The sequence below is a fragment of the Prionailurus bengalensis genome, chromosome A2, assembly GCF_016509475.1.
Source record: "Prionailurus bengalensis isolate Pbe53 chromosome A2, Fcat_Pben_1.1_paternal_pri, whole genome shotgun sequence".
NCBI lineage: Eukaryota > Metazoa > Chordata > Mammalia > Carnivora > Felidae > Prionailurus > Prionailurus bengalensis.
In genome coordinates, this window is record NC_057348.1 from 44726445 (window position 1) to 44752260 (window position 25816).

The following is a 25816-nucleotide window of genomic DNA, read 5'->3' on the forward strand; positions in this document are numbered from 1 at the left end:
GGACGCTTAACCGACTGCGCCACCCAGGCGCCCCTCCCCATTACATTTTTAAATACACCATTAAATTTAATACACCAAATATATACTTGTTTAAATTTAACACAAAGGCATATCTTCTTTAAACATCACTAAGTTTTTTTTTTTTTAATTGAGATCAAACTCACCATTTTAATGACTTTGAAGTATGCATTTCACTGGTTTTTAGTATATTTACAAAGTTGTGCAGCCATCACCACCGTTCTCTGGATATTGTTCAGAAGAGGCAACTTATCAGGCTTGGCTGCTGCATTTGAAAGAATTACTTGAAAGGCTAGCCCTTGTCTAGCATCTGGAAACTTCTATTCCTGTATGTTTCCTATTACCCTGAGAAGAATAGCTCACTGATCCTAAACTGTTTATGCACACAATATTCTTCATAATGAATACCTGCTTTCCTTCTGTGAATCTATAAATTTGATATGTGCCACGAAGAGTCTGCTTGAATGACCAATGCCCACCAGAAATCCTGGGTGCTGAATCTTTCATGAATTTCCCTGGTAGATAGCGTTTCAAAACATCTTGCTTTTGGATGAGTCCCCTGGGAAAGAGTTGGGAAACTTGTCCCTGGCTTCCTCAGGTCTTCACTCTGTGTGCCTTTTCTATTTGCTGATTTTGCTTTGTATCCCTTCACATTGTGGTGCACTGAATCATACCTGTGAGTACTCCTGTGTGCTGAACCCTGTGAGTCCTCCTACCAAATTATCAAACTTGGCGTGGCTTTGGGGACTCCTGAAATATGTATATACCTAGGAGTGAAACTTGTGGATCACTTAACTTTTGGTGCACCTCCAAACTGTTTTCTACAGTAGCTATGCCATTTTACATACCCACCGACAATACTGGAGGGTTCCAGTTTCTCCACATTCTTGTCAATACTGGCTATGTTCTGCTTTTGTTTGTTTGTATGTAGTCTATTTGCTGGCTGTGAAGTGGTGTCTTATTTGATTTGTATTTCCCTAGTGTCTAATGATGGGAACATCCAATGTGCTTTTATCTGCCTTTATAAATTTATTTTTTGAGACATACCTATTCAAATCCTTTGCCATTTTTTAAAAATTGTGTTCTCTCATCATTGTTGAGTTACAAGAATTCTTTACAAATTCTGGACACCAGACCCTTACTAGATAGATGATTTGCCAATAGTTTCTCCCATTCTATGGCTCATGATATTTTAAGTCCTTTGTAGAGATTGCGTATAATTTTTATATTTGAATCATCATATTTTCAAATCATCCACTAGCCTTTCTTCAGCTGACAAAAATGACTTCATTTATATTATTTCCATATGCATATATTTTCACGGTTATTTTCTAACTGTAACTTTTGCTATGTTGATAGCATACTAAGTTACCTATGTATGTTCACCAAATATTTTACATATCTCATTAGTTATCTGTGAAAAGGTTGTAAATACCTTAGTTACATGCTGAAAATTTTGCCTAGGGTAGAAGCATATCAGCTGTCAATGTCAGCTCCTGAATTCCCTTTGAGGAAATGTTACCAACTGCTCAATTCCTACTTCAAAATGCCTTTTGGGAAAGATTCCAAAAGCTTGGTAACAAATAGTTCCTTCTCATTTGAGGGTAGTCATTGCCCAAGAAAAATAGTTTTATTTCACCTAATCTTATTATAGATACTGGCTTCTAACATTATAACCAATAGTCTTCTCTTGATTTTATGAGGATACATAAGAGTTAAGAATAGTTTTGGTGTTCAAAGTATATTTTCTTATAACTTTACTGCTAAGAAAGGACAAATTCTTCCTAATTATCACCTTCTTCCATAGTCACTTAAAAATTTTTAATTTCACTTCTGCAACTTCTCCAGCTCCCGAAATACCCCCAAACAACTATAGGTAACTTTTTACTTCTGAAGTTAATCTTTTGAAGTTTTCAAGTATAAGTCAAACATTACTTTGTGTGTGTGTGTGTGTGTGTGTGTGTGTGTGTGTGTGTGTGTGTTGTTTTTGTTTTTACTGAAGTATAATTTACATACAATATCCTATTAGGTTCAGGTATGCATCATAGTGATCCAGTATTTTTATACATTATGAAATGATCCACATGGTAAGTCTAGTTACCATCTGTCACCATACAAAGTTATTACAATATAATTGTCTCTATTCCCTATGCTATATAATATATCCTCATGACATACTTATTTTATAGCTGGTAGTGTTCATCTCTTAATCCCCTTCACCTCTTTTGCTGCCCCACCTCCCTGGTAACCACAAGTTTGTTTCTTATATCTGTGAGTCTGTTTCTGGTTTTTTTTTTTTCATTTATCTTAGTTTTTAGATTCCACATGTAAATGAAATCATATGGTATTTTCTTTCTCTGATATATTGCACTTAGCTTAATATCCTCTAGGTCCACCCATGTTGTCCCAAATGGCAAGATTTTATTCTTTTTTTTATGGCAGAGTAATATTCATCTGTGTGTGTATTTATGGTTATAAATTAAATAGATATATAAGTAAATAGGTAAGTACATAAATATCACATTTATCTATTAATGTATTGATGGACACTTAGGTTACTTCCATATCTTGACTATTGTAAATAATGCTACAGTGAGCATAGGGGTGCAGATATCTTTCTGAATTAGTGTTTTGTTTTCTTTGGGTAAATACCCAGAAGTGAAATTGCTGCATTGTATGGTACTTTTGTTTTTAATTTTTTGAGGAAACCAAATACTGTTTTCCACAGTAGATGTACCAATTTTTGCTCCAACAATGTACAAGAGTTCCATTTTCTCCACATCCTTTCCGACACTTTTAGTTTTTTATCTTTTTGATGATAGCCAATATGACATGTTCAAGTTGCTATCTCGTTGTAGTTTTGATTTGTATCTCCCTGATGATTAGAGATGTTGACCCTTCTGTGTGCTTGTTGACCATCTGTGTGTCTTCTTTGTAAAAATGTCTACTCAGGTCTCTGTCCATTTTTAATGAGGTTACTTACTTTTTAAATATTAACTTTTGTATGTTCTTTATATATTTTGGATATTAACTGCTTACTGGATACATGATTGGCAAGTATCTTCTCTTATTCAGTAGGTTGCCTTTTTATTTTGTGGATACTTTCCTTCACTATGAAAAAGCTTTTGAGTTTGATGTAATCTCATTTGTTTATTTTAGCTTTTGTTGCCCTTGCCTGAGTAGACTAGCCCAAAAAAATATTGCTAAGACTGATATAAAAGAGCTTACCTATGTTTTCTTCCAGTATTTTTATGGTTTCATTTCTTACATCAAGTCTTAAACCCATTTAGAATTTATTTTTGTGAATAGTATAAAATAGTAATCTAGTTTCATTATTTAGCTGTCCAGTTTTCCTATATCATTTATTGAAGAAGCTGTCTTTTCCTGATTTTATACTCTTGCCTCCTTTGTCATCATTTAATTAACTATATATGTGTAGTTTATTTCTGGGCTTTCTATTCTGTTCCATTGATACATATATCTGTTTTCTTGTCAGTACCATGTGTTTTGATTACTATAACTTTGTAGTACAATTTGAAATCACGGAACATGATATCACTATCTGTGTTCTTTCTGAAGATTGCTTTTGGCTATTTGTGGTCTTTTGTGGTTTCATACAAATTTTGCATTTCTTTGTTCTACTTCTGTGAAAGATGACATTGGAATTTTGATAGGGATTACATTGTATCTGTAGATATTTGGTAGTATGGATGTTTTAAAAATACTAATTTTTCCAGTCTATGAACACAGAAATATATTTCCATTTATTTGTGTCAAATTTAGTTTCTTTCATCAGTGGTTTATAATTGTGAGAAAATATCTTCAACCTCCTTGTTTAAATTTATTACTAGACATTTTATTCATTCTGATGAAATTATAAATGGGATTATTTTCTTAATTTTTTGTTGTTATTTGTTATTAGTGTGTAGAAAGTCAACCAATTTCTGAATGTTAGTGTCCTGTGACTTTACGTAATTCATTTATTGATTTTAATAGTGCTTTAGTGGAATCTTCAGGTTTTTCCAGACACAATATAATGTCATCTGCAAATTAATGGACACTTCTACTTCTTCCTGTCCAATTAGGTTGCCTTTTATTTATTTTTCTTTTCTAATTGCTGTGGCCAGACTTCTAATACTTGAAAATAAAGTCAATGAATGTTGAATAAAAGTGATGAGAGTTGGCATCCTTGACCTGTTTTCTATCTTAGAGGAAAAGCTTTCAACTTATCACCTTTGAGTATGATCTTAACTGAGTTTGTTATAGGTGGTCTTTATTATTTCAAGGTATGTTCCTTCTATAACCACTTTGTTCAGAGTATTTCTCATAAGTGGTTATTGAATTTGATCCAATATTTTTTCTACATCTATTGCCATGATCATATGATTTGTATCCTTTGTTTTGTGTATCACAGAGATTGATTGTGGATATTGAACCATCCTGCATCCCTGGAATAAATTACACTTGATTGTGGTGTATGATCCTTTTAACGTATTGTTGGATTGGGTTTGCCATTATTTTTTTAAGGATTTTTGCATCTATGATCCTCAGCGATATTGGCCTGCAGCTTTTTTTTTTTTTTTTTTTTTTTTTTTTTTTTTTTTTTTTTTTTTTTTTTTTGTGGCATCTGTGTCTGGTTTTGGTATTAGGGTAATGCTAGCCTCATAAAATAAGTTTGACAGCATTGCTTCTTTAAATTTTTGGAATTATTTAAAAAGGATGGACACTAACTTCTATAATGTTAGGTAGAATTCCTGTGGGAAGCTGTCTGGATGGACTCTTGTTTTGGGAGAGTTTTAAAATTATTGATTTAGTTTGATTTTAATTGGTCTCTTCATGTTTTCTATTTCTTCATGATTCAGCCCTGGAAGGTTGTGTGTTTCTAGAAGTATTACATTTCCTCTCAGTTTTCTAATTTGTATATCTAAAATTGTAGTAATCTCTTACCATTCTTTGTATTTCTGTGGTGTCAATTTAACTTCTTTTCTTTCATTCCTGATTTTATTTCTTTGAGCCCTCTCCCTTTTTTTCTTCATGATTGTGGCTAGAGATTTTTCAATTTTGTTTATCTTTACAAAGAACTATCTTTTAGTTTAACTGATCTTTTCTTTTTTTTAGACTGTCTTTTATTTTTTTTTTCAAATCTGATCTTTATTATTTCCTTCTACTAACTTTAGGCTTTGTTTATTTTCCTTTTTTAGTTTAGGTATAAAGTAAGATTTATTTGATATTTTTCCAGTTTCTTGAAGTAGGCCTATATGACTATGAACTTTGCCTATAGAAGTGCTTTTGCTGTATTCCATGAATTTTGGAGCATTGTGTATTCATTTTCATTTGTCTCAGTGTTTTTTTAATTTCCTCTTTGATTTCTTTGTTGACTCATTGGTTATTTAGTAACCATGTGTTTAGGTTCTTGTTGCAGTTTCCTTTTTATAATTGTCTTCTAGTTTCATCCCTTTGTGGTCAGAAAACATACTTGATATGGTTTCAGTCTTATTGAATTTATTGAGACTTGTTTTGTGGGTTAACATGATCTATCCTGGAGAATGTTTTATGTGCACTTAGGAGGAATGTATTTTCTGTTGCTTTGGGATAGAATTTTCTATATATATCCTTTAAGTCCATCTTGTCTAATACGTCCTTTAAGGCTAGTGTTTCCTTATTGATTTTCTATTTGCATTATCTATCCAGTGGTGTATAGGGGAATTAAATACCTTCCTGTTATTTCATTAATCTCAATTTCTTCCTTTATGTCTGTTAATATTTGCTCTATATATTTAGGTGCTCTTACGCAAACAGCATAACTGTTTACGAATGTAATACCCTCTGCTTGGATTGACCCCTTTATTATGAAATAATGTTCTTCTTTGTGTCTTGTTTGTCTTTGTCTTAGTCCATTTTTTCTGATAAGAGTATTGATATACCAGCTTCTTTTTTACTTCCATTTACATGGAATATCTTTCTTCATCTCTTTACTTTCTGTCTGTATGTGTCTTTAGATCTGAAGTGAGTCTCTTGTAGGTAGCTTGTAAGTGGGTCTTGTTTTTTGTTTTTTTGTTTTTTTCTTATCCATTCAGCCACCATTTGTCTTTCTATTGGACCATTTAGTCCATTTATATTTAAAATAATTGTTATAGTCATGTGTTTATTATCCTTTCATTAAATGGTTTCTTTTTTTTTTCCTGTGTTTTAAAATAAGTATACACACACACACATGCACAAATGCATACACACACAGAGGCATGCATACATACACACAAAAAATGATACTTCCAGATTGGAACAGGAATTTTTAACCTGAATTCTATGAATCAGCTTTCAGGGAAGTCTGTGAAACTCCTAAAATTTTATGTAAGTTTTGTGTGTATATTAATTCCTCTCCAACTTCCACTTAGTGTGTTCTCTGACAAAAATAAATGATAAAATGATAAAGTAGATAAAATCTAGTCACAAAACTGAAATGATGTGTTAAGCCTGTCAAGATCATGGTTTTTTTCTTTGAATTTAGTTACTAAAGCATCAACTTGACAGTGAATAGATGCCCAGTGAAGGAAGCATTGCCTGTCTTTGTTCATTATTGTATCTGAGGCATGTGGAACTGAGGAAATGCTCAGAAAACATTTTTTATATGAATAAATAAATGAATGAAAGAGAAAGAATTATTCTACAGAGTGACCTAACATTAAAAACACACTTCATAAAGGCAAGACTCCATTGTGAAATAGTAAATAGAATGAAATGTTAATTTTCATAAAAAACTCAAAAATTGATTTTCTTGATGGCCTAAACCCCAGCTAGTTCTCTCAAAAGATCTTGCAGAAGCACCAAATTCTCTTACAAATAGTAGTTGACAAGCAATTAGGATATTTAATTTTCTGTCTTGTGTTTGCTACATACCAAGTTATACTTGTTGGCAAGTTGTTTCCTTCATTCATTAACGTATTCATTAAGGATAGATCAGACGTTGACAGCGTGGCAGAAAGAATGATAAAAATTGAGAAACAAGACGACATTGACTCAGGTTCTTATCTTCAAAGAGCTTACAAGCTATAGACAAGTATATAAAGTATTACCATAGTCGGGGTAAGTAAGTATAGTGTACAAAATGTTTTGGGAACAGAAGGGAAGGCCGTTTCGTTGGAGAGGATGTTTTATTGCCTGCCAAAATAGAGATTTCTCCTGTTTTTGTTCTGATTTCTCACTGCTGTTTTGTTTTTGTTGTTGTTGTTGTTGTTGTTGTTGTTGTTGTTGTTTTTTGATGTCAGGGAGATAGAAATGTCCTGACATCAAAAAACAGAAACCAATCAAAGGGATTTCTCTTCCCTTTATTCCGTTTTAAATGCAGACATTACCTACATTCTTTCCATTCCTGTCTCAAGGTTACTTCTTTCATTTAGACAAGTATTCTGAGCCTGAATCTTGGCATTACTCATTCAGAGACCTGGAGGAAGATTGATGATAGGCTGTGTGCAATTTAATATTCGTGCCTTATGCACACAACCAGGCTACTAATTATGGAAGATGGGGGTAACGGGAGAATGATGCAAAGTCCCCTTGTATTACTTTCCTTGAGGCAAAAATTTTGTGTCTTTGGTGATTTACATTCAGAAAAAATTTATCACACCTGGGCCACTGAAAGACAGCTATGTCTTCCTACCTACTAGAGAAACATTAAAGAGTAACAAGGGATTATTCTCTTCCTTATCCCCCAATACCACCACTCCACAAATCAGAGACTTTAAAGAGGGAATTTATAGATCTTTTGTGATACCAGGCACTGTTCTTGGCAGTTTAAAAATATTAAGATGTGGAGCACCTGGGTGGCTCGTTTGGTTACACGTCTGACTCTTGGTTTTGGCTCAGGTCATGATCATATGGTTCATGACATTGAGCCCCACATTGGGCTCCATGCTGTCAGCATGGATTCTACTTGAGATTCTCTCTCTCCCTCTCTCTCTACCCCTCCCCTGCTCATGTGTGTGACATTTCTCTCTCTCTCTCTCTCTCTCTCTCTCTCTCTCTCTCTCAATATCAATAAATACGCTTAAAAATATTAAGACATTTGGGGCATTGTGTGGCTTTGTCGATAAAGCATGCAACTCTTGATCTCAGAGTCATGAGTTCAAACTCCACATTGGGGAATAGAATTTACTTTAAAAAAGTTAAGATGTTTAACACTCACATATAACCCTATAAGATAGGTGCTGTTCTAAGCTTCATTTCACAAAGCTGGGGCACAAAATCCAAGCAAGCTGGGGCACAAAATCTAAGCAGTTTGTTCAGGCTCACCTAGAGGTAGAGATATGAACCTAGGCACTATTGCCAAGAGTCCATCCTTTTAATTCCTGCACTACAAACAACTTATGGATCTGGCATATTCTACAGAAAGAAGTTCTACAAGAAAATTCATCAAGAATTACAGTTTCCTAATTCTATTTGCATCGTTTGAAAGAGAAAAAGGGAAAAACATCATAGCAATGCCAGGGCATCCCAGGCCCCCTCAAGTGGATTTTTTTCTGCCTCACTTTGTCTATAAAATAATGATACAGCAATAATACCTGTTTCTGCTTATACAAATGTGGGTGGACGAACTCTACCGTGAATATAGCAGTGCTCATAAGCACTAATAAGTGGTATAGCCACTACCAGTCCTACTTAGCTTTTCTGAATGTTCCCCTGCTCAGCAGGCTCCAGGCACACTGGTTGCCGTGTGCGTGTGTGTGCGCGCGCAAGAAAGAGAGAAAGAGAGAATGGAAGAGAGGAAGAGAGGGAGAGAGAGAAGGTGGGGAGAAAGGAAGAGGAAGAGGTAAAGCATAAAAGTATTTGTTTCCAGTAAACTAAGCATTTTCCCATTACTGGAGGGCTTTTGCAGTCATTGTTGCCTTTGGTTGCAGTGTTTGTTTACCTCCCAGATATGTTCATGATGTGTTCCCTCTCTTTCAAGTCTTGGATAAAGTACCGTCTTCTCATGAAGACATCACTGGCAACTCTACTTAAAATTGCAGTATCCTCCCTGGACTCCCTATGCCTTTTCTTTTTACTTCACAGCATTAGTCACTCTTCAGAACACTGTATAAATTCCTTAGAGTCTGCCTCCCCCAACCTAAAATGTGATCTGTCTTAGGATGTTGTGTTTATTTACTTTTCTATCTATACTCAATGTGTTCAATGTGATCTAGCACATAGTAGGAACTCAGTAAATGCTTGTTGAATGAATGACAAATATTAACCCAATATCGCCTGTCAGTTACCTTCTGCTTAGGTGATGTTTTGCTCCGGCAAACAGGTATTTTTATTATAAAGGTAGATACTTATGGTTATCCAATTCTTCTCTGGAGGTTTGTGGGAAAGGATTTGAGTTTCATTTGCTAGTGAAATGAGGAGGACAGGTGGATGACTTATTCAAAGGGCCCAACAACTTAATGGCCATGCTTTTTACCTTGTCTTAGGAAAGCCAAGAAAACGTTTTTCCTCCTCTTTTGATAAACCTGTGAATTCAAGTCAATGGCATTTTCTGCTGCCATTTATCCCTTCACAGAGTTTTTGCTTTGTGTTTGCCCAAATCAGTGTGCATGCCATTTTACCTTATGACAGAATGACATAGAAAAGGCAGAATGCCCAATAATTAGATGCAAATTTTATGCTTGTCATTTTGAAAGGTTATGAATCCCCCTTTTATACAGTTTTCTATAGAGGATTACTTTAGGACAAAATATCCTTTATGTACATCAATATGCTGGTAATTCTAAAAAAGAACAACTTTGTAATTTGAAAAAATTAGTAACAAGTGCAGCATATAATGAATACATTTATCCCTTCTGCTCTCTATTGAAAGGAAATAAACTTTCACTTATTTCCTCCTGAACCAAAGTTTGAAGACATAAATATTGACAAAATAGACTTCCTCCCTTCCTAAGAGATGACTCCATTATTCTCCTCCAGTATATTTCTAGGTGCAAGTGGACCATTTCTACTGTTATCCAAAAAACAAACTAGAGGAAACTGATGGTACTATGAAGAACATTCAATTAAATCTGAAAATCAGGATTCTTGTTAGAGCCCCATCATTGAGTATCCGTGTGACTTTTCATAAGCCATTTAATCCCTAAAAAACTTTGGTTCCTCATGTCAAAAATGGGGTGGCCTAAAAATCTCAAGTTACATTTGATGATACTGTTCTTATTCAACATATCAGAATCTCATTTGTTACTTGTTGGTGGTGATGGATAGAGAGTAATTGCAAGTGTATATCATGGTGTCATGGTGCCCCTGAGCATTTAGCTCTTCTCTTATAATACACCATGTTCAAATGCCTGACTTGCAGCCTATTATAAGTGAATTGTCTCTAATCTGCTCTTCTTCCATCATCAAGTGAGGAGGAATATAGCATCAGTCAGTAGGGTTGTTGGTGGGGTGAGACAGGGCCTGGCAAGTGTTTTTACTTTACATGCAGCCTGGCCTCATTATGCCCAATAATAGTAGTTATTATTGCCATTATTCTACATGTCTCTGTATAGCAGACATGGGGCCGGGGAGGGGGGAGGGGTTTATCTTTAGAGGAAGAGAAAGTAGAAGTTAATTTGTAGTCTCCTAAGCATCTTTTTTCCAAAGCTGAGGACATCTCTGCCTAAGTTGAGTGATAATGCTTGTTTTCCCATCTCTAGCAGGACTACTGGATTTAGTCAGACAATGACATAGGACACAGTCTGGTTTGGGTTTTCATTTCAATCAAAATGACAGTGCCCCACCAAAGAGACTCATACACTGGAACCCAATGCCTGCCATGAACTGCAACTCAATTTTGCCTCCTCCCCAGCTTCCTCAGGGACATCATGACAACCTTGTATCCTAAGCAACTATATGCAAAATAACTAAGTACTTACACACCAGAAAGAGTAGCATACTAAATTCAAATTTAGTGGATCTTTCCTGTTAGAAATATGTTGTCAGAGTTTTGCTTGAACAGTTCCCAGATTACTCCCTTTCACGCTTCCTAGTATATATATATATATTGACGCATTTACTCTGTGTTGAATTGAAAACCTGAAACATTTAAGGAAAGACAGACATGGGGTATTTCAGCTGCTAAAGAGACAGGTGCAAAGAATCATGAATATTACTTGAGGAGCCACAGTGCATGTAACATGAAAGTACCACCTGCAGGTGTTACGTGTTCAGGCAACTCAATATCAGGGAAGGAAGTGGGGAACCTAGGGTGTCATTGTGGAGATAATAAAACCAGCAAGTTACCCAGAAGGCCTTAAAACAGATGGTTTCCAAGAAAATGCAAAATTACAACTGAGTGTAGAAGAGCCAACCTTGGTCATACTTTTGTTTTGTTGAGAATGAAGATACTTTGGTTCTGGGAGGCTTAGCGACATAACCAGGGAAAGAGTTAATTGTTTCTCCCAGTCACAGAGAAGCTTGGACAAATCTGGATTTTCTTAAAACATAATAAGCAAAACATCAGGAGCCAGAGCAGGTTTGTTACAATCATTTACACCTTCTATTGCAAAGAAGAATTTATCCCCATGGACAGACATAATGGGAAACACTCTGCTCACCCAAGCCAGAAAAGACAGGCATTTCCAGCATTTGATTTAAGAGCCAAACAAATACTCTGTTTCCTTGGTTAAAAGTTCTAGTAGCCACCGGATGCTTGAAACATCCTACTGTGGCTGCTGCCATTCTCTTAATTTTTCTTTCTTAAATGGTGGCTCATGATTGTGGATCACCTGCATCTAAGTAAGCTGAGATGCATAATTCAAATGTCTGTGCCCTACCTCCAGGTCTATCTAATCAGAATTTGGGGGGGAAGGCACATGTAAGCTCTGCATTAATTTTAACTGGCTCCCTAAGAGAGCCTTTTTGCACATGAAGAACACATAAAAGCACATTATAAACATTAACACTGTTTTAGGTTAATTATCTCTTTAAAAGGCCACCATTAAAGTATATGAATTTCAGCTAGAAGCTACACATCTGGGGAATAGATTAATATATTGCTATATATATATATTTTTTTTTCCCAACAGGTAATAGTGTCCTGTGATGGGGAAGGGCATGGGAAAGACATGTCTTATGGGGCTTGTCATAAGTAATCAAAGTGACACAGGTCAAAGGAGCAGACTTTTAGGGAGCATTTGATCACAGGAGCGACCAGGTTGAGATAGAAGCATGAACATGAACAGTAGCTCCAAAGGGAAGATCTTTGCCTGCCATATTGCTGAGGGCCTATTCGTGTGCATTTACACACACATACATTTGGAGAGTGGCTGAAAGGAAATTGAAAGAAGAAAAGGAAGAGCAAAGGACATTAATTAACCCACGGATTAAATGATGTGTACTTTCTACGAATATAGTTTCGATTAAGAGTCACTTAGCTTCAGCTGTTAAAAGCCAACTCAAATTTGATTAAATAAAAGCAATAACTGGCTCACATATCTGGGAATCTTAGGGATAAAGCTTGCTTGGAACAGAACTGGTTCCAAAGCTCAAGTGATGTCATCAAAACTCAGCCTCCATTCTTTGGTTTCTTATTAGCTTCCTTCTAGTGCGTTAGTTCATTCTCTCTCTCTTTTTTTTTTTTAAATTCTCCATGTGGAAGCCTTTGAAAACTCTAGGCTTTCTCCCTCCAAGCAATCCCAGACTCTAAAAAACTTTTTCCCCCCTAGTAGTTTTATGAAAAGGCTTGAAATAGAATCTTATTATCCAAACTTGCATCATATGCTTGGGAATCAGTTTTCTAAGAAAATGGAATATTAATTGTCCAGGCTTGAGTTACCTCCTGCTCCTAACTTGGATACAAGATTTTAGTCTACCCAAACCACTTAGGCTACTAGGGCACTTGGGTCACCAAAGAAAAAGTGGAATGCCCTTACCTTGAAGAGAAGTGATGAATTCTGAGTAAGCAAAAACCATAGATATCTACTGTATACTTATGTTAAGAGGGAAATAGCATTTAGTGAATTAGTGTTACGGATATCTTATTCCAACTTCTTTAGCCAAAACCAATCTGTTACATACATATGTTTTTATATATTCTTATTTGCTATCATTAGTAAATAATGACTCATCCCCAGCTGAGTCTGGGTCAGCACTCCATAATCAAACAAACTTATAATTCTGTAGAGATATTCACACTAAGGCTATCATCTCATATCCCTTAAGTTCAGTTTTTGCCCCCAAATTAGTTACAGAATATTTGGATTTGTTGAAAATTTATCTTTATTTTCATAACTGGAACTTGTTGTCACAGTCACCCATTTACTTATATGTAAAGGAGTAATGAATCCATTGTTTCTGAAATGCATCAGGATTTGGGGTCAGGGTCAGGAGTAGGTTGGAGTAGGTTGTGCTGACCCTTTTCCCCTTGTTGATCTTTGCCACTCCTACAAATGCTTCCTTAAGCAATGCAGAATTTTTCTCCCAAAAGAGACCACTTTTATCTCCTAACACTTCCCCAGATCACCACCATTTCTAAGAGCTGGCGTTACATACAATTAGGTCCTCATTATGTGTGACACAATGTATAATGGCAGCAGCACTATTCTGTTAAGCAGGAAACAAAGAAAGAGTAGGAGAAGAGTTCACTTCTAGTTTGGATTTTCTTTCACTTTCTGCCTTCAAACATGTACCAGCTGTCAGCAGACTTCTCTGTTCCTTCCTGTTTAAAATGCTCATGTGAGGAGGTTAAAAGAAGGAAGGTGGAAGAAAGGACAGATGAAAGAAGCATCTTATCCTTTAAGCAGGCATGGCTGTCTCCTCTTGTATTTGTTTTGCCTCTGTTCTATTCAACTGAGCAAGCAAATGGAACCAAGTGGAGTACTTATTCAATAAAAATACTGTGTGTTGGATAGTTTCACACATAGGCACTTGTGTGCGGCCTTTGAACATCCCTTGCTATTTATGTTATAAAGACTAACCACGCTAAATTGTATTTGTAATGATAGTTTGACAGCTGTCCAGTCATCATTTCTACAATCAGTAATTCATTTTAAAGGAATTCTCACATTCAAGAAAATCAGAGTATTTCATTTGTTTCTGATTTTCCTTAGGTTATTCCCCATACATTTTGTGAGTAATTTCAATCCACAGAGATGTTGCTGACCTTACAGTTTCTTGGCCAAAATGAATTTCCACAATCATTAGAAAGGTTAGAGGAGAAGGCTCCCAGCTAGCAGGATACATTGGACCCTGTGTGTGCTCTTCCTGGACCATTCTAGTGGCAAAATGAATAATGTGTCTCCCCATTGATGCAAGTGGTGAGAGGGAGAGAGTGAAATATGAGCATGACTCTGGGAACACACCCATCAAACCAGCATAGCAGAAGAAGTACCTCTTCTTTGTCCTTGGTGAGGTGGCTTTGGTCTGTAATCCAGTAAGGCAACATGTTCCCACTGATTGCCCACATAGAGAGCATTTATGCTCTTGATTGGTCAAGGGCTCTACAGGATGCAGTGTAAAAGGTACAGCATGGCACGGCCACTTTGGTTTGCATCAGGATGCTTCTGTGCATGTATAATGTAATAAACTATCTATCCTCCAGATGTGACCCAGATGTAACTCCCATCTAAAGCCACGGGCTCATGTCCTGAGCTTTTACTCAAACCCTTATGTTCCCTACTAGGTATCCTAGAGTTTACTTCTCAAATTGAGATTATTGCCATTTAAGTGTTTGTACCCAAGACCAGGTGTTTAATCAAAAGCCTCTTTTGATGTCCTGGGAAGATTGACCCTCTATCATAGTCTGAGATTCTTGACTGTTATGGCAGAACTTCATATCTGCCATTAAGATTAAGGGCCTAAACAACCCCCAGGTGCAACACCTGGAAACTCCAGGGCAATTACAAGTAGAATTGAATCTGGTATTTTTAGTTTTCTACGATGAAATCATAGTATTGCATTTTTGTCCTTTCCCAGCAGAGTTGAGTCAGAGTTTGCAAGACTTGAAAAATATTTCCAGCACAAGAGAAGTGCATTGACCTAAGGGCTTTGCTGGAGAAATGTGGCCTTTTACCCCATCCCACATGGAAACTACAGAGTGATCTAGCACACAGAACAAAACTCTGCAGGGTTGTTTTTCTTCATTGGTATCCTTAATTGGTTTAGGGCTGAAAGTCATCTGTGCTCAATTTATAATGTACAGTACTAGTTTTCAAACCGTAGAGTGCACAATAATGAACAGCAGTACTGGGCTCTGATAATAAAAATCCAGTAAGTTTGGCAGGGGCTCAAAAATCTGCCTTTCATGAACACCACCGGGTAAGGTGATATTGATGCAGGAGGTTTCTAGAACATACTTTGAGGAATAAATTTACGCGTAGTTTGATTTTTTTTTTTTTTTGCAAACTTGCCTTCTATGAAATATTTATCTGAAGATCACACCTGCTGTCTGATATGGCTCAGCCCTTTAATGCCTTTCCTATCTATATTGGCTACCGTTTAGGCTGGTTTACAGATGCCCTATTTTAAAAAGATCTACAGTTAGCATTAGTGGATTCTTCCAATCTGTACCTACCCACTGGCTTGCTCCTTTATGCATGTTATCTTTTGCTGCTGACCTTTCACATGGAATGGGGATTTTGCTCTACACTTGCTCCACTATACTTGAACCCTGGGCCTCTGCCTTGCTTCCTGAAGCAAGGCATTTGACTGAAGCAAGGCACCATCACTTGAGATTCAGTCTTATTTTCCTCTTCTCAGTCTCAGAAAACCTAGGCCACCTCCATCCATTCCAATTTCTTTTCCAAGTTTGGCTTCTGATAGCCTGAGAAACATTCTGCTTGCTTGCCTGGGAGAGAAGTTTGGGGACATGTCAAAATGGGCCAAATTAATAAAAAAATTAAAAAGAAAAAAAAAAGTAAGATCGTTGATGTTTCAATGCTGCAGATAAAATGAGCAGTACCTCACTGTGGAAATGTGTTTTATTATTGTATTTCTTAGAGGATTATTTTATTTTTTTAGTAAAAATCATTTTTGTTTCTGTTACAGATATAGTACCTTTTTTAGCCTGTGACCTGGGAAAATACATTCAGGATTAAATAATCTCTTTAAAGTTCTGTGATATTCTATGCATCTCTTTCAATACTCCAAACATTTTAAGAATCGCCCTGACACTGCATTTTGTTTCTGGAACACTTACAGGAGGCAGCGAGAAGAAATTGGCTGACAAACATTGATTTTGTCTCCCCCTAAAAAATAGATTTTAAAAAGAAAAGAATAAATGAGGAAAGGAGTTTGAGACTCACTTATTGAGAACAGTGTTTTCTAATAACTTTCAGTATTTGATGAACAAAGGGACAGAAGAGTTAAGGGTAGCCTGACCTTTAACTTAAATACATTTCTGGTCACGAAAGTTGTACTCTTTCTGAAAACCTATAGGTTTCCCACTCTTTGTTGAAACATGAAAGGGGGTTTTCCTTAGCTTAGGTCTTCTCTGTTCTCTTTGCAAATATACGGTTTACTCAGATATTGGTGCATGAGAATTTCTGTGTTAAACTTACGGGAATGTAAGTAGTGTTGTGGAAGTATCCAATTGACCAGTTGGCAGATAGTCTCCAAAGGGGGGAGAACCAGAAAATCATGATGTACCAGTGTTGGCATCTTCACTAAATCCCCTAGGCTGGCCCTGAGATCAGTGATCTGAAATCTGAAAGACTGTGTCTGGGCTGTTGGCAACCTGGCTTCCCTCTCTTTCTCTTCACCATGGTTTTCAAGAATTTCAAGAAAAGTAATTGCCTACTGCTCCTCTTAGAGATTCCTGATAATAATGTGAGTCCATTCCCCTAACTTCTTCAAGCTGGGTGAGTCACTAGGGTGAGTTTCCACCCTTTGGGGAATCCACAAGTGAAAACATCAATCTGAACATCCTGTCACATAAATAAGATGAGATTCATTTCTTTTATAAGAATTTCTTTTATAAGAATGTTTATACAAAGGGTAGTAGTTACAGCAGGAATATAATGTGTATCAAGTAAGGATAAGTTATCACCATAGGACAGTGGATTATTAGGTCACCTGAGCATACCTTTTCCTTGTCACATCAGTCCCTCTTCTTTGTCACATAGAACCGTTGGAAGTGTTCTCATAATTAGCTGTTGGCATTCAACTATATGGGTGTTTCTAAGGAAGTTTCAGTTTAGTTTCAACTTGAGTCCCATACTTTGACAAATCCACCCATTTCCTTGTGTGGGTCAGTTTTATCGGTTTCTGTTCCTGTCTTCGTGCCTCTTAGCTGCTAGTCCAAACATGTGCTAAAAGTCCTTCTCTATATGCTACAAGCAAAGATGTGTTGGTTTGACTTTGCCAGACAGAGAATGTTTAGGAGTGTGTCTAAAGCCAGTGTTGGCTGATTTCTGCTCTTAGGAAATGGAGAGCTAGGAACAAAAGAATCTATGTTAGTTTTGAATTTCTAGTGTTCAGAAGAATCACCCAGATTGAACTAGGTTAAATGCAAATTCATGGACCCTGGATTTTTCTGATGAAGTCATTTTGGACTTGAGTCTAAAAACACAAGCTCTGTACTTGCTCTATACTTGCACATACACAATTAAAATGCAGGTGGTCCTTGGTCTAACTTGGAGACATCTTGGCTTATTAAAACCTTGCCCTCTTGTCATTTTCTGAGATGTTCCTTTATGCTGAAAATCATGGCTCCCCCTCCAATTGCATAGAAAAACTTAATATGACAAAGGAAAGGGGAAACTTTACCTTATAGGTTTTACAAATGGCAGATGCAGAGTGCTTCGTATGTACCTTCAAACCTTTAAGACACTTGAAAGTCACTTTGTCACTACTACAAAAAGAACACACTTACTGATGTCTCCATCCATGTTTCATCTAAGAATGTCATTCTGAGGACTCTGTTTCACCCAGGTACCTTGAGGTTTGAGAGAAATAAAACAACCCTTTAACTCTTTTTTTGTCAAAAAATGTTGGTAACTCTAGGCTAAATGTTTTGTAGTTAGGATATGTCTTCCACATCTGCATTGCTCAACTTTCTAAAATCTCTCCCTCCATCTTTTTGAAACCATGTAGCTCATGCTTGAAAAGCTATGGATTTTCTTAGATGAGAACTAAAATGCTAATGTTGATTTACAGGCAGCAAGCTTGGTTAACCAAGAGAAAATAAAAACTTTGGATGTAGTGTGTTATTTATAGCGAATGCAAAAGCATCATTATTATCAATTCTTGTTACAAAATACACAGAAAAAATATCATTTTTGTTATTTAAATATGGCATGGATACATTGAGAAATAGTACAGATGTTAATCCACAGCCTCTCAGCTGCATCCTGGATAATCATTATTATGTTTCATTCTTATTTAGAATTACTAATAATAGACTGTGTATTTCTGTATGAAATTCAAATCAGGGAACACCAATGAATTGAGATGATTGATAATATATATATATACACACACATACACACACACACACAAACACACACATAATTTTGGAACTGGGACAACAATAGAAATATTTCTCTCTTAGAGAAAAATCCACCAAGCATGCTGCTATGTTAGCGATCTTGATGAGTAACCTTTGTTACTTAAATAGACATGCCAAAAATTCACATAATTTTTTGTATCTGAATTGAACTAATCCTTGACCAGTGTTTAAATTTGTTTTGAAACTATCTATGTAATTGTGGAAAATCTGAAATGTAAATATCTGCAGTTTGAAGTTTCTGGCTTCAAACCACAAGTGTTAAAAAAAAAAAAGTCTCTTTGTGTACTTTCATTCTGTGCTTTTGAGTTCTTTGGCAGATCCTGTTTTCTTTGTGTAAGTCTCATTAACATGAGATTTTATACATGGAGTAAGGAGAGAGGATGGTGGATGTCTGTGCATGTAAGATATGGGACAATATTCAGGGATTATTTCCCATTCTTAAGTGTAGAAGCACTAACCTAGTCCAGTCCTATTATTTTAGAGATGAGAAAATTGAGGGCTAGAAAGACTAGGTGATGGAGAGATAAGTCATGGATTTAGTAGGTGACCCAAGGCATTGAATCTTAGCTCATGGTTTTTCTGAATTCATATCCTGCTTGGCTGTCCCCACTCCTCTATAGTAAAATAGAATTCTGTTTTGTCATCTTGTCTCCTTAAATTTTCTTCTGTCCCACCCTCAACATATGGATTCTTTTAAGTTTGGGTTGTAAGCCATACAAAAAATTACCTTACTTCCTGTCCTTCACCAAGATTCCCAGATCAGCTTTATTCTTTTTCCTCAGTCCTGATTCACCTACATGAATTTAGTGGCATCTTACCACCCATCAACAAAGGCTGCTTCTAAAGTTTTTCTAGGATAGCAGTTGCAATTCACACTGTTAAAAATAATCACACCTTAGTGGGGAGTGGATTCTAAGCTACAGGGTGATATTCAGTTTTACTTTACCTCATAGCCACTGGCCCTTCTATCTGGAAACTCATCAGGCAGTGCCTAAGTCAGCTGATTGAATAGATTAAAAAGTGAAAAGAAAATGACACTTAAATAGAACAAGTCCTTATTGATGATCTATGTACAAACTGCTATATCTGCTACATCAGAGCATACAAAAATGTGTAAGATATGGTTACACTCTCAAGGAGCTTACAGTTCGAAGCAGGAAAAAGAAAGCTACAAATACACTTGAAAGAAAAAGATAAGCTTCCACAGGGAAATATAACTGAAGAATCATGTGGTTAAAGGAAGAAGATAAGGGTCTAGAAAAGCTTTGTAGGTTAACAATAAAAAAGCAAACAAACAAACTTGAACTAGATTTTGAAGAATGAAAATCACTTTCATGGGTATACGTGGGGAGATGCATTTTGACTAACATTTATTATATGTGTACTCTAGAAACATATGTAATCTACATACTGCTACTTAAAGTATGGTTTGTGGATTACCAGCATGAACTTTACTACTGTTTTGTGATAAAGTAAGTTTCATATATCTAGTTACTGTTATTGAGAGAATGCATTTAGAAAAATTCCTACATCATTGTACATCACTGAACTAATAATAATAATAATAATAATAATAATAATAGACTAATTTGGATGTTACTGAATTTGTGTGCTGAGTCACGTATGGTTCTAGATGTATGATACTTACACAGATATCCCCATGTATGAGTCCATTGTAGGTTGGAAAAAACAAACAAACAAACAAACTGGTCATTTACCACAGAAAATTAGTGAGTTGTGACTCTACATTGTTCTTTACCTGCGTAGACAACTTAAGAAAATTTTATATGTATATTAGCAGTACAGAGCTGTGTCTCATTATTAAGGTATTTATGAAATCATCATTGCTTACTTCCAATTCTATTATCCATTAAAGAGCAGAGAAATTTTAACTTTGTGACATTAGACCGGATGACAGAGGCACAAAAGAGATATATTAGGAACAAAATGTGAACAAAGTAAAAGGGTGAGCAAAAGACAGAAGGAACGGTAACTAAGAGGAGAGGAAAGGAAATGCCATGCAGTTTTCTGGAAGTTGTTAGTAAAAATAAGTTATCAGAATGAAATAGAGTCTGTGTCTCTGCTTCACAATATTCCGCGAAGGATTAGTCTGCAATGGGAAACTTCATCTAAAGGCTGAAAGTAAATCAGTTGTGTATTACTATTTTTTGTTATTTTATCTTTCTTGTTTTCATTTTGTACTTGGTTCCTGTTATTGTTTCTCTTTGGAAGATGTTCTTTTCATTTTTGGACATTTTCTCCTCTCATTTCAGATGACTACACACTGCACGGCCCTGTTTTTATACAGGAACCAAGTCACGTAATGTTCCCTTTGAATTCTGAGGAGAAAAAGGTGAAGCTCAATTGTGAAGTTAAAGGGAATCCAAAGCCACATATCAGGTTTGTTGTTTTAAATCTTATGTTTCCATGCATACCGTTTCTATTATTAAAATTGACCCGTACTTCTAATTACATAAAGATCTTTTAGACAAGCATCATAGGCTGTCCTGACATACTAAAGAGTTGATTGTGTTCTTGAAAAGTTGAGTGCCCAACTTCTGTTTCTGGCTATACAAGGAACTGAATATCCTATTTGACCCCCTCACTAAAAGCCTAAATATTCCTTAACATATTTTTTTTTAAACATGTCTCAACAAACTGGTAAGAAAGTAAGAAATACTCAGAAGTAAAGAAATAAGTAGGTTTGGAACCCAGAGAAGAAAACTGACCCCCACAAGCAGTTTTCACCTTGATGAATTATGTGAACTGGAGCTTTGGATTTTGCAGTTTCACAGGGGATCACAAGACAAAGCCTAGAGTTGACTGAGAGGAGAGTGGAACATGAGAAAACCTCCCAGAATAGGCCTGGAACCCAAAGGCTATATACTGAAATAAGCTTGCCTCCCCAAAGAACTGTAAAGCAAAAGTAACTGCTTATTTCAAATTTTGGTGCTAAGTGACCTTTAAAGGTTTAGTTATTTATTTTGAGAGGGAGAGAGAGAGACCGAACAGGAGAGCAGGATAGGAACAGAGAAAGAGGGAGACAGAATTCCAGGAAGGCTCCACAAAGGGCTCAAATCCAGGAAAAGTGAGATCATGACCTGAGCTGAAATCAAGGGTTGGCCTAACCAACTAAACCACTCAGGCAACCCTGATGCTAAGTGTCCTGTTGTTGTTGTTGTTGTTGTTGTTGTTGTTATTGTTGTTTTTAAATTTTTTTATTTTGTTTATTTATTTTGAGAGAGAGAGAGTGAGCGAACAAGTTGGGGAGGGGCAGAGAGAGGAAGACACAGAATCTGAAGCAGACTCCAGGCTCTGAGCTGTCAGTGCAGAGCCCGGTGTGGGGCTCGAACTCATGAGTGTGAGATCATGACCTGAGCTGAAGTCTGATGCTTAACTGACTTAGTCACCCAGGCGCCCCTGCTAAGTGGTTTTAATAGAAGATGAGACACAGCTGAAAGGAGAATTAGTAAATTGCATGATCTATCTGAAGAAATCATCCAAAGGCAGCAGAAAGGAGTAAAAAGATGCAAAGGGAGAGAGGCAGAGAGAGAGAGAGAGAGAGAGAGAAGAAACGAGGGAGGTGGGGGAGAGAAAGTGTAAGTGAAAGAGCAAAAGGGATTAATGGGAAATATTTACATAGTTTAATCACAGTTCCATAAAGAAAAGCAAGGGAGAATGAGGCAGAAGCAATATTTTAAGAGAAGGTTAAGAATTTTCCAAAGTTAATTAAAAATTCCAAGCTTTCAGGACTTGGAGTGAGCCTGGCTGGCTCAGTCGGTGGAGCATGTGACTGTTGATGTTGGGGTTGTGAGTTCTAGCCCCATGTTGGGTGTGGAGATTACTTAAAAATAAAATCTTAAAAAAATATCCCAAGCTATAGATTTAGGAAGACAAATGAATTTCAAGGAGTTCAAATGAAAACAACGCCTCATCTAGAATTATTATAGTGAAACAGCCAAACACCCAAATCAAAGATGATCATAAAATAGTTAAGTTGATAATATAGATAACCTTCAAGTAGATGGCAGACCAGACTTCTCAATAGCAACAAAAAACCAAGATGGAAGACAATATGCTGAAAGAAATTAACTGTCAAATTTCTGTGTAGCAGAAATACTTTCTTAAAAAGACAACAAAGCAAATATGTGTTCAGTCATTCAGAAACTAAAGTTTGACTCCAGCAGATACACTCGCTAAAGAAAATTCTAAGATAGAATTAAAGCAAAATGAAAATGATACCAGAGTACCAGAGATACAAGAACTAAAGATAGGTAAAGAAAGTGGTGAAGATTCGTCTTTCTACATCAAATCAATTGCAGTTACACTAAACAATAAAAAATAATTTTAAAAAGCACTGTCTTGTGGAGTTAAAAAAAGAAAAATTAAAATCCATAGCAACAATAGAAATAAGTTTTAAAAAGATAAACTGCACAATGGATGTATCTACATGGCTAAAAAAAAATAAAATTTGACCCCAACCTAACTGCATACACAAATTTCAGGTAAATGAAGACCTGCATGGGACATGGACTTTTAAAAGAAGATAGGCATTCATATCTGTGACTTTGGAGGCAAGGAAGTATTTCTCAAATATGACAGGAAAAGCACAAATCTTAAAAGAAAATATTTAACCTCATTAACATTAAGAACTTCTGTTCAACAGAAATACTGAGATGAGTAAAATTTCAAGCTTCCAACTGGGAGAAGATATTTTTAATACATGTCATTGGCAAAGAAGTAATATCCAAAAATATATTTTAAATCCACACAACTCAAAAAGTTAAAAAAAAAAATTTAAAAATTTAAAAAACCAAGTAGCCTAGTAGAAACATTACCAAAAGACTTGATTATGTACTTCTAAGAAAAGGAATATCAAATATCCATTAAATATGTAGAAAGATTATCTGTGCCATTAGTGAGCAGAAATAGACAAATTAAAACTAAAATGACACACTCTTCCAAGTCTACCAGATTAACAGAAATTTAGAAGATTAAATTCAACATCATACAGATAGATTAAACCTAGTATGTTCATACAAGGTATCCCCAAGCAGTAGTGAAAATGATAAATTATGGCTGCAGAGTGATGGATCACAGGAATGTAATTTTGAACAAACAAAGCAAGTCACAGAAGAATAGAGTATAATTCCATATTCATAAAGTTCAAAAGCAGGTCAGCTAGAGCACTTGTTTAAGGATACCAACATACTTAATAAAATCATAAAGAAAATCAAGGGAATGAGAAAGCCAAAATTAGAAGTTATAATTAACCATTCAGAGGGGAATGACTAGAATCTAAATGGAAACAGGAGACTTTAAAAGTAATAATACTACTTTTCTTACACACAGATCTTTATTGCCTCATGGTGTTTTATAATTGGGGCAGATGAAATTTTCTTCTGTCCAAGGTTCTTCTAGCTGCACTAAAACTTAAATTTACACGAGGCAGATTAACATAAGATAATCAAATATAGTCACATGTGTATGAGGAATCCACACACATATGAAATTCCAGACAGGCAAAATGTGGTATGTATGTCATTCTGAAGCAGAAGCAGGTAGGAGTCTGAGACTTCAAAGAGAAAGAATGAAATACACGGAAATATAAAAAAAAAAAAAAAGTAAATGTTGGTGAATAAGTGTTTGCCGGGCCATATAGAAACAGTAACTCTATATATCTTATAAATAGGATTTTGCCTCTATTCACGTTTAAGGACAATAACTTTAATAACCAAAATATAATAGTGTGTAAAAACAAAAGTAATATATAACATAGTTAGGACAGGAAGAGATTAGAGTCATTAAGGACCAGAGAAGTGGGATTTGAACTGTGATGCTGAGCTTGCAAAGTGGCACAGGGCAAAGGACATCTTATACAAGGTAAAGGATGGCAGTATTAGCATAGTGGAAATTATTTTAGAATTTAATTTGTGTGCCCATTCATTCATTCATCAAATATATCATCATGCATCAAACCACCCAGTGGTTTTCAGACTATGAATTTTAGGTACATGGAACTGGTTCAGCAATTAACTGGTGAGTAATTGCAGAACTTCTACTCAGGAGTCCACCATAGCAGCTCTCCTTTGAATTAGGGTATGGACTAGGAGTCTGAAAAATATGTGGTCCAGGAAAGGTATTTCAACCACTCTATTAAGCAACGGCGATTTACCAAATGCCACCCTAGGTTTAAGATACTCAAAGATTAATAGACTGCATGTTCAAGTAGTATGCTTTTTGGAGGACTGCCTCATAGTAGGACTGCTATGCTGCAAATACTGTGCTGTCAGTGCTATAAAGGATGTCCAAGTTCCAGGGCATCCTGGAGGGAAGAAAGTCTACTTCAGGATGGAAGGTGGAAGGTTTTAGTGAAAGTTTCACAGAAAAGGAGACATTTAACTGTATCTAGAGGGTAAATATTATTTTGCTGTGTGGATATTTTGCCATAGGAAGTGCGTTACTGAAATTAAAACCAAAAGAAGACCTCTCTAATGGACATGTAATTTATCATTCAAAACCAGGATAATTTTGAGAGTGAACACCACTGTTAATAATTATTCTAGGACAGCAGGTCTAAAACCAGCACTATCCTTGGGCAAACCAGAATATGTACTTATTCTCCCTATAATAGGTTGAATTCAGGGTTTAATCAGATATTTTAAGATGTGTTGTATAGTAAACAATAAATGCAAGAAGGAAAGGTTTCTACATACATAAATGATGAGTTAAATGGACCCATGCTTTAGTACATAGCCAAGTGTAAGTTTAGATGTTAGCCTTAAATGAAAACAAATTTTGCAGCAGAATTTGGCAAGTTGTTGCTTTGTTTTTCCTCCAAACTGTGACCTTTAATTAACATTGTTTTTGTAACATTGTGTTTCAAGATGTAGGGGCCTGCTTTGTTATTTAAAACAAGCGGTGGAACAGAAACCTATTATGTTTTTAAAGATTGCCAGAAAAAGCAGAGAAGGAAACTTTTAATCAAATGCACCAGCAATTGGTTGCAGTGGACTGGGCTTTCCTTTATACCTTTGGCAGTTTCTCTGTAACATAATAGCCAGTTGCTACCTGGGAGCTAAAAACTCCCTCTTGTTGAAGGAAAGAGCAAGAGAAAAAATGGAGTGATCGGTATTTTCAAACATCAGTCTGGCTAAACTTTTTCAGTGCTCTGGCTGACTTTGAGGGGGAAGAACAAATAGGAGAAATTCAAGGTGAATTCTCCGTGGGGATCTTCAGCATTAGGTTTTTCCTCAAACACCACAACTGACCTCTCTTCTTTGTATTATTCCCTCAACTGAGCCTTCTCTTTTCATTGTTTCCTGCCCCTCGATTTTGAAAGGA

General features: G+C 36.0%; 1 protein-coding gene across 2 annotated transcripts in view; it reads left to right on the forward strand.

The window, feature by feature from the left end:
- The window catches only part of CNTN4 (contactin 4), a 900795-nt gene that overhangs the window by 573911 nt on the left and 301068 nt on the right, over positions 1-25816 (forward strand). For both annotated transcript variants that reach the window (XM_043587960.1, XM_043587961.1), the window contains exon 4: positions 20746-20872. In XM_043587960.1, coding sequence (XP_043443895.1) covers positions 20746-20872 — 127 coding nt within the window. The remainder of the gene's footprint in view (positions 1-20745; positions 20873-25816) is intronic.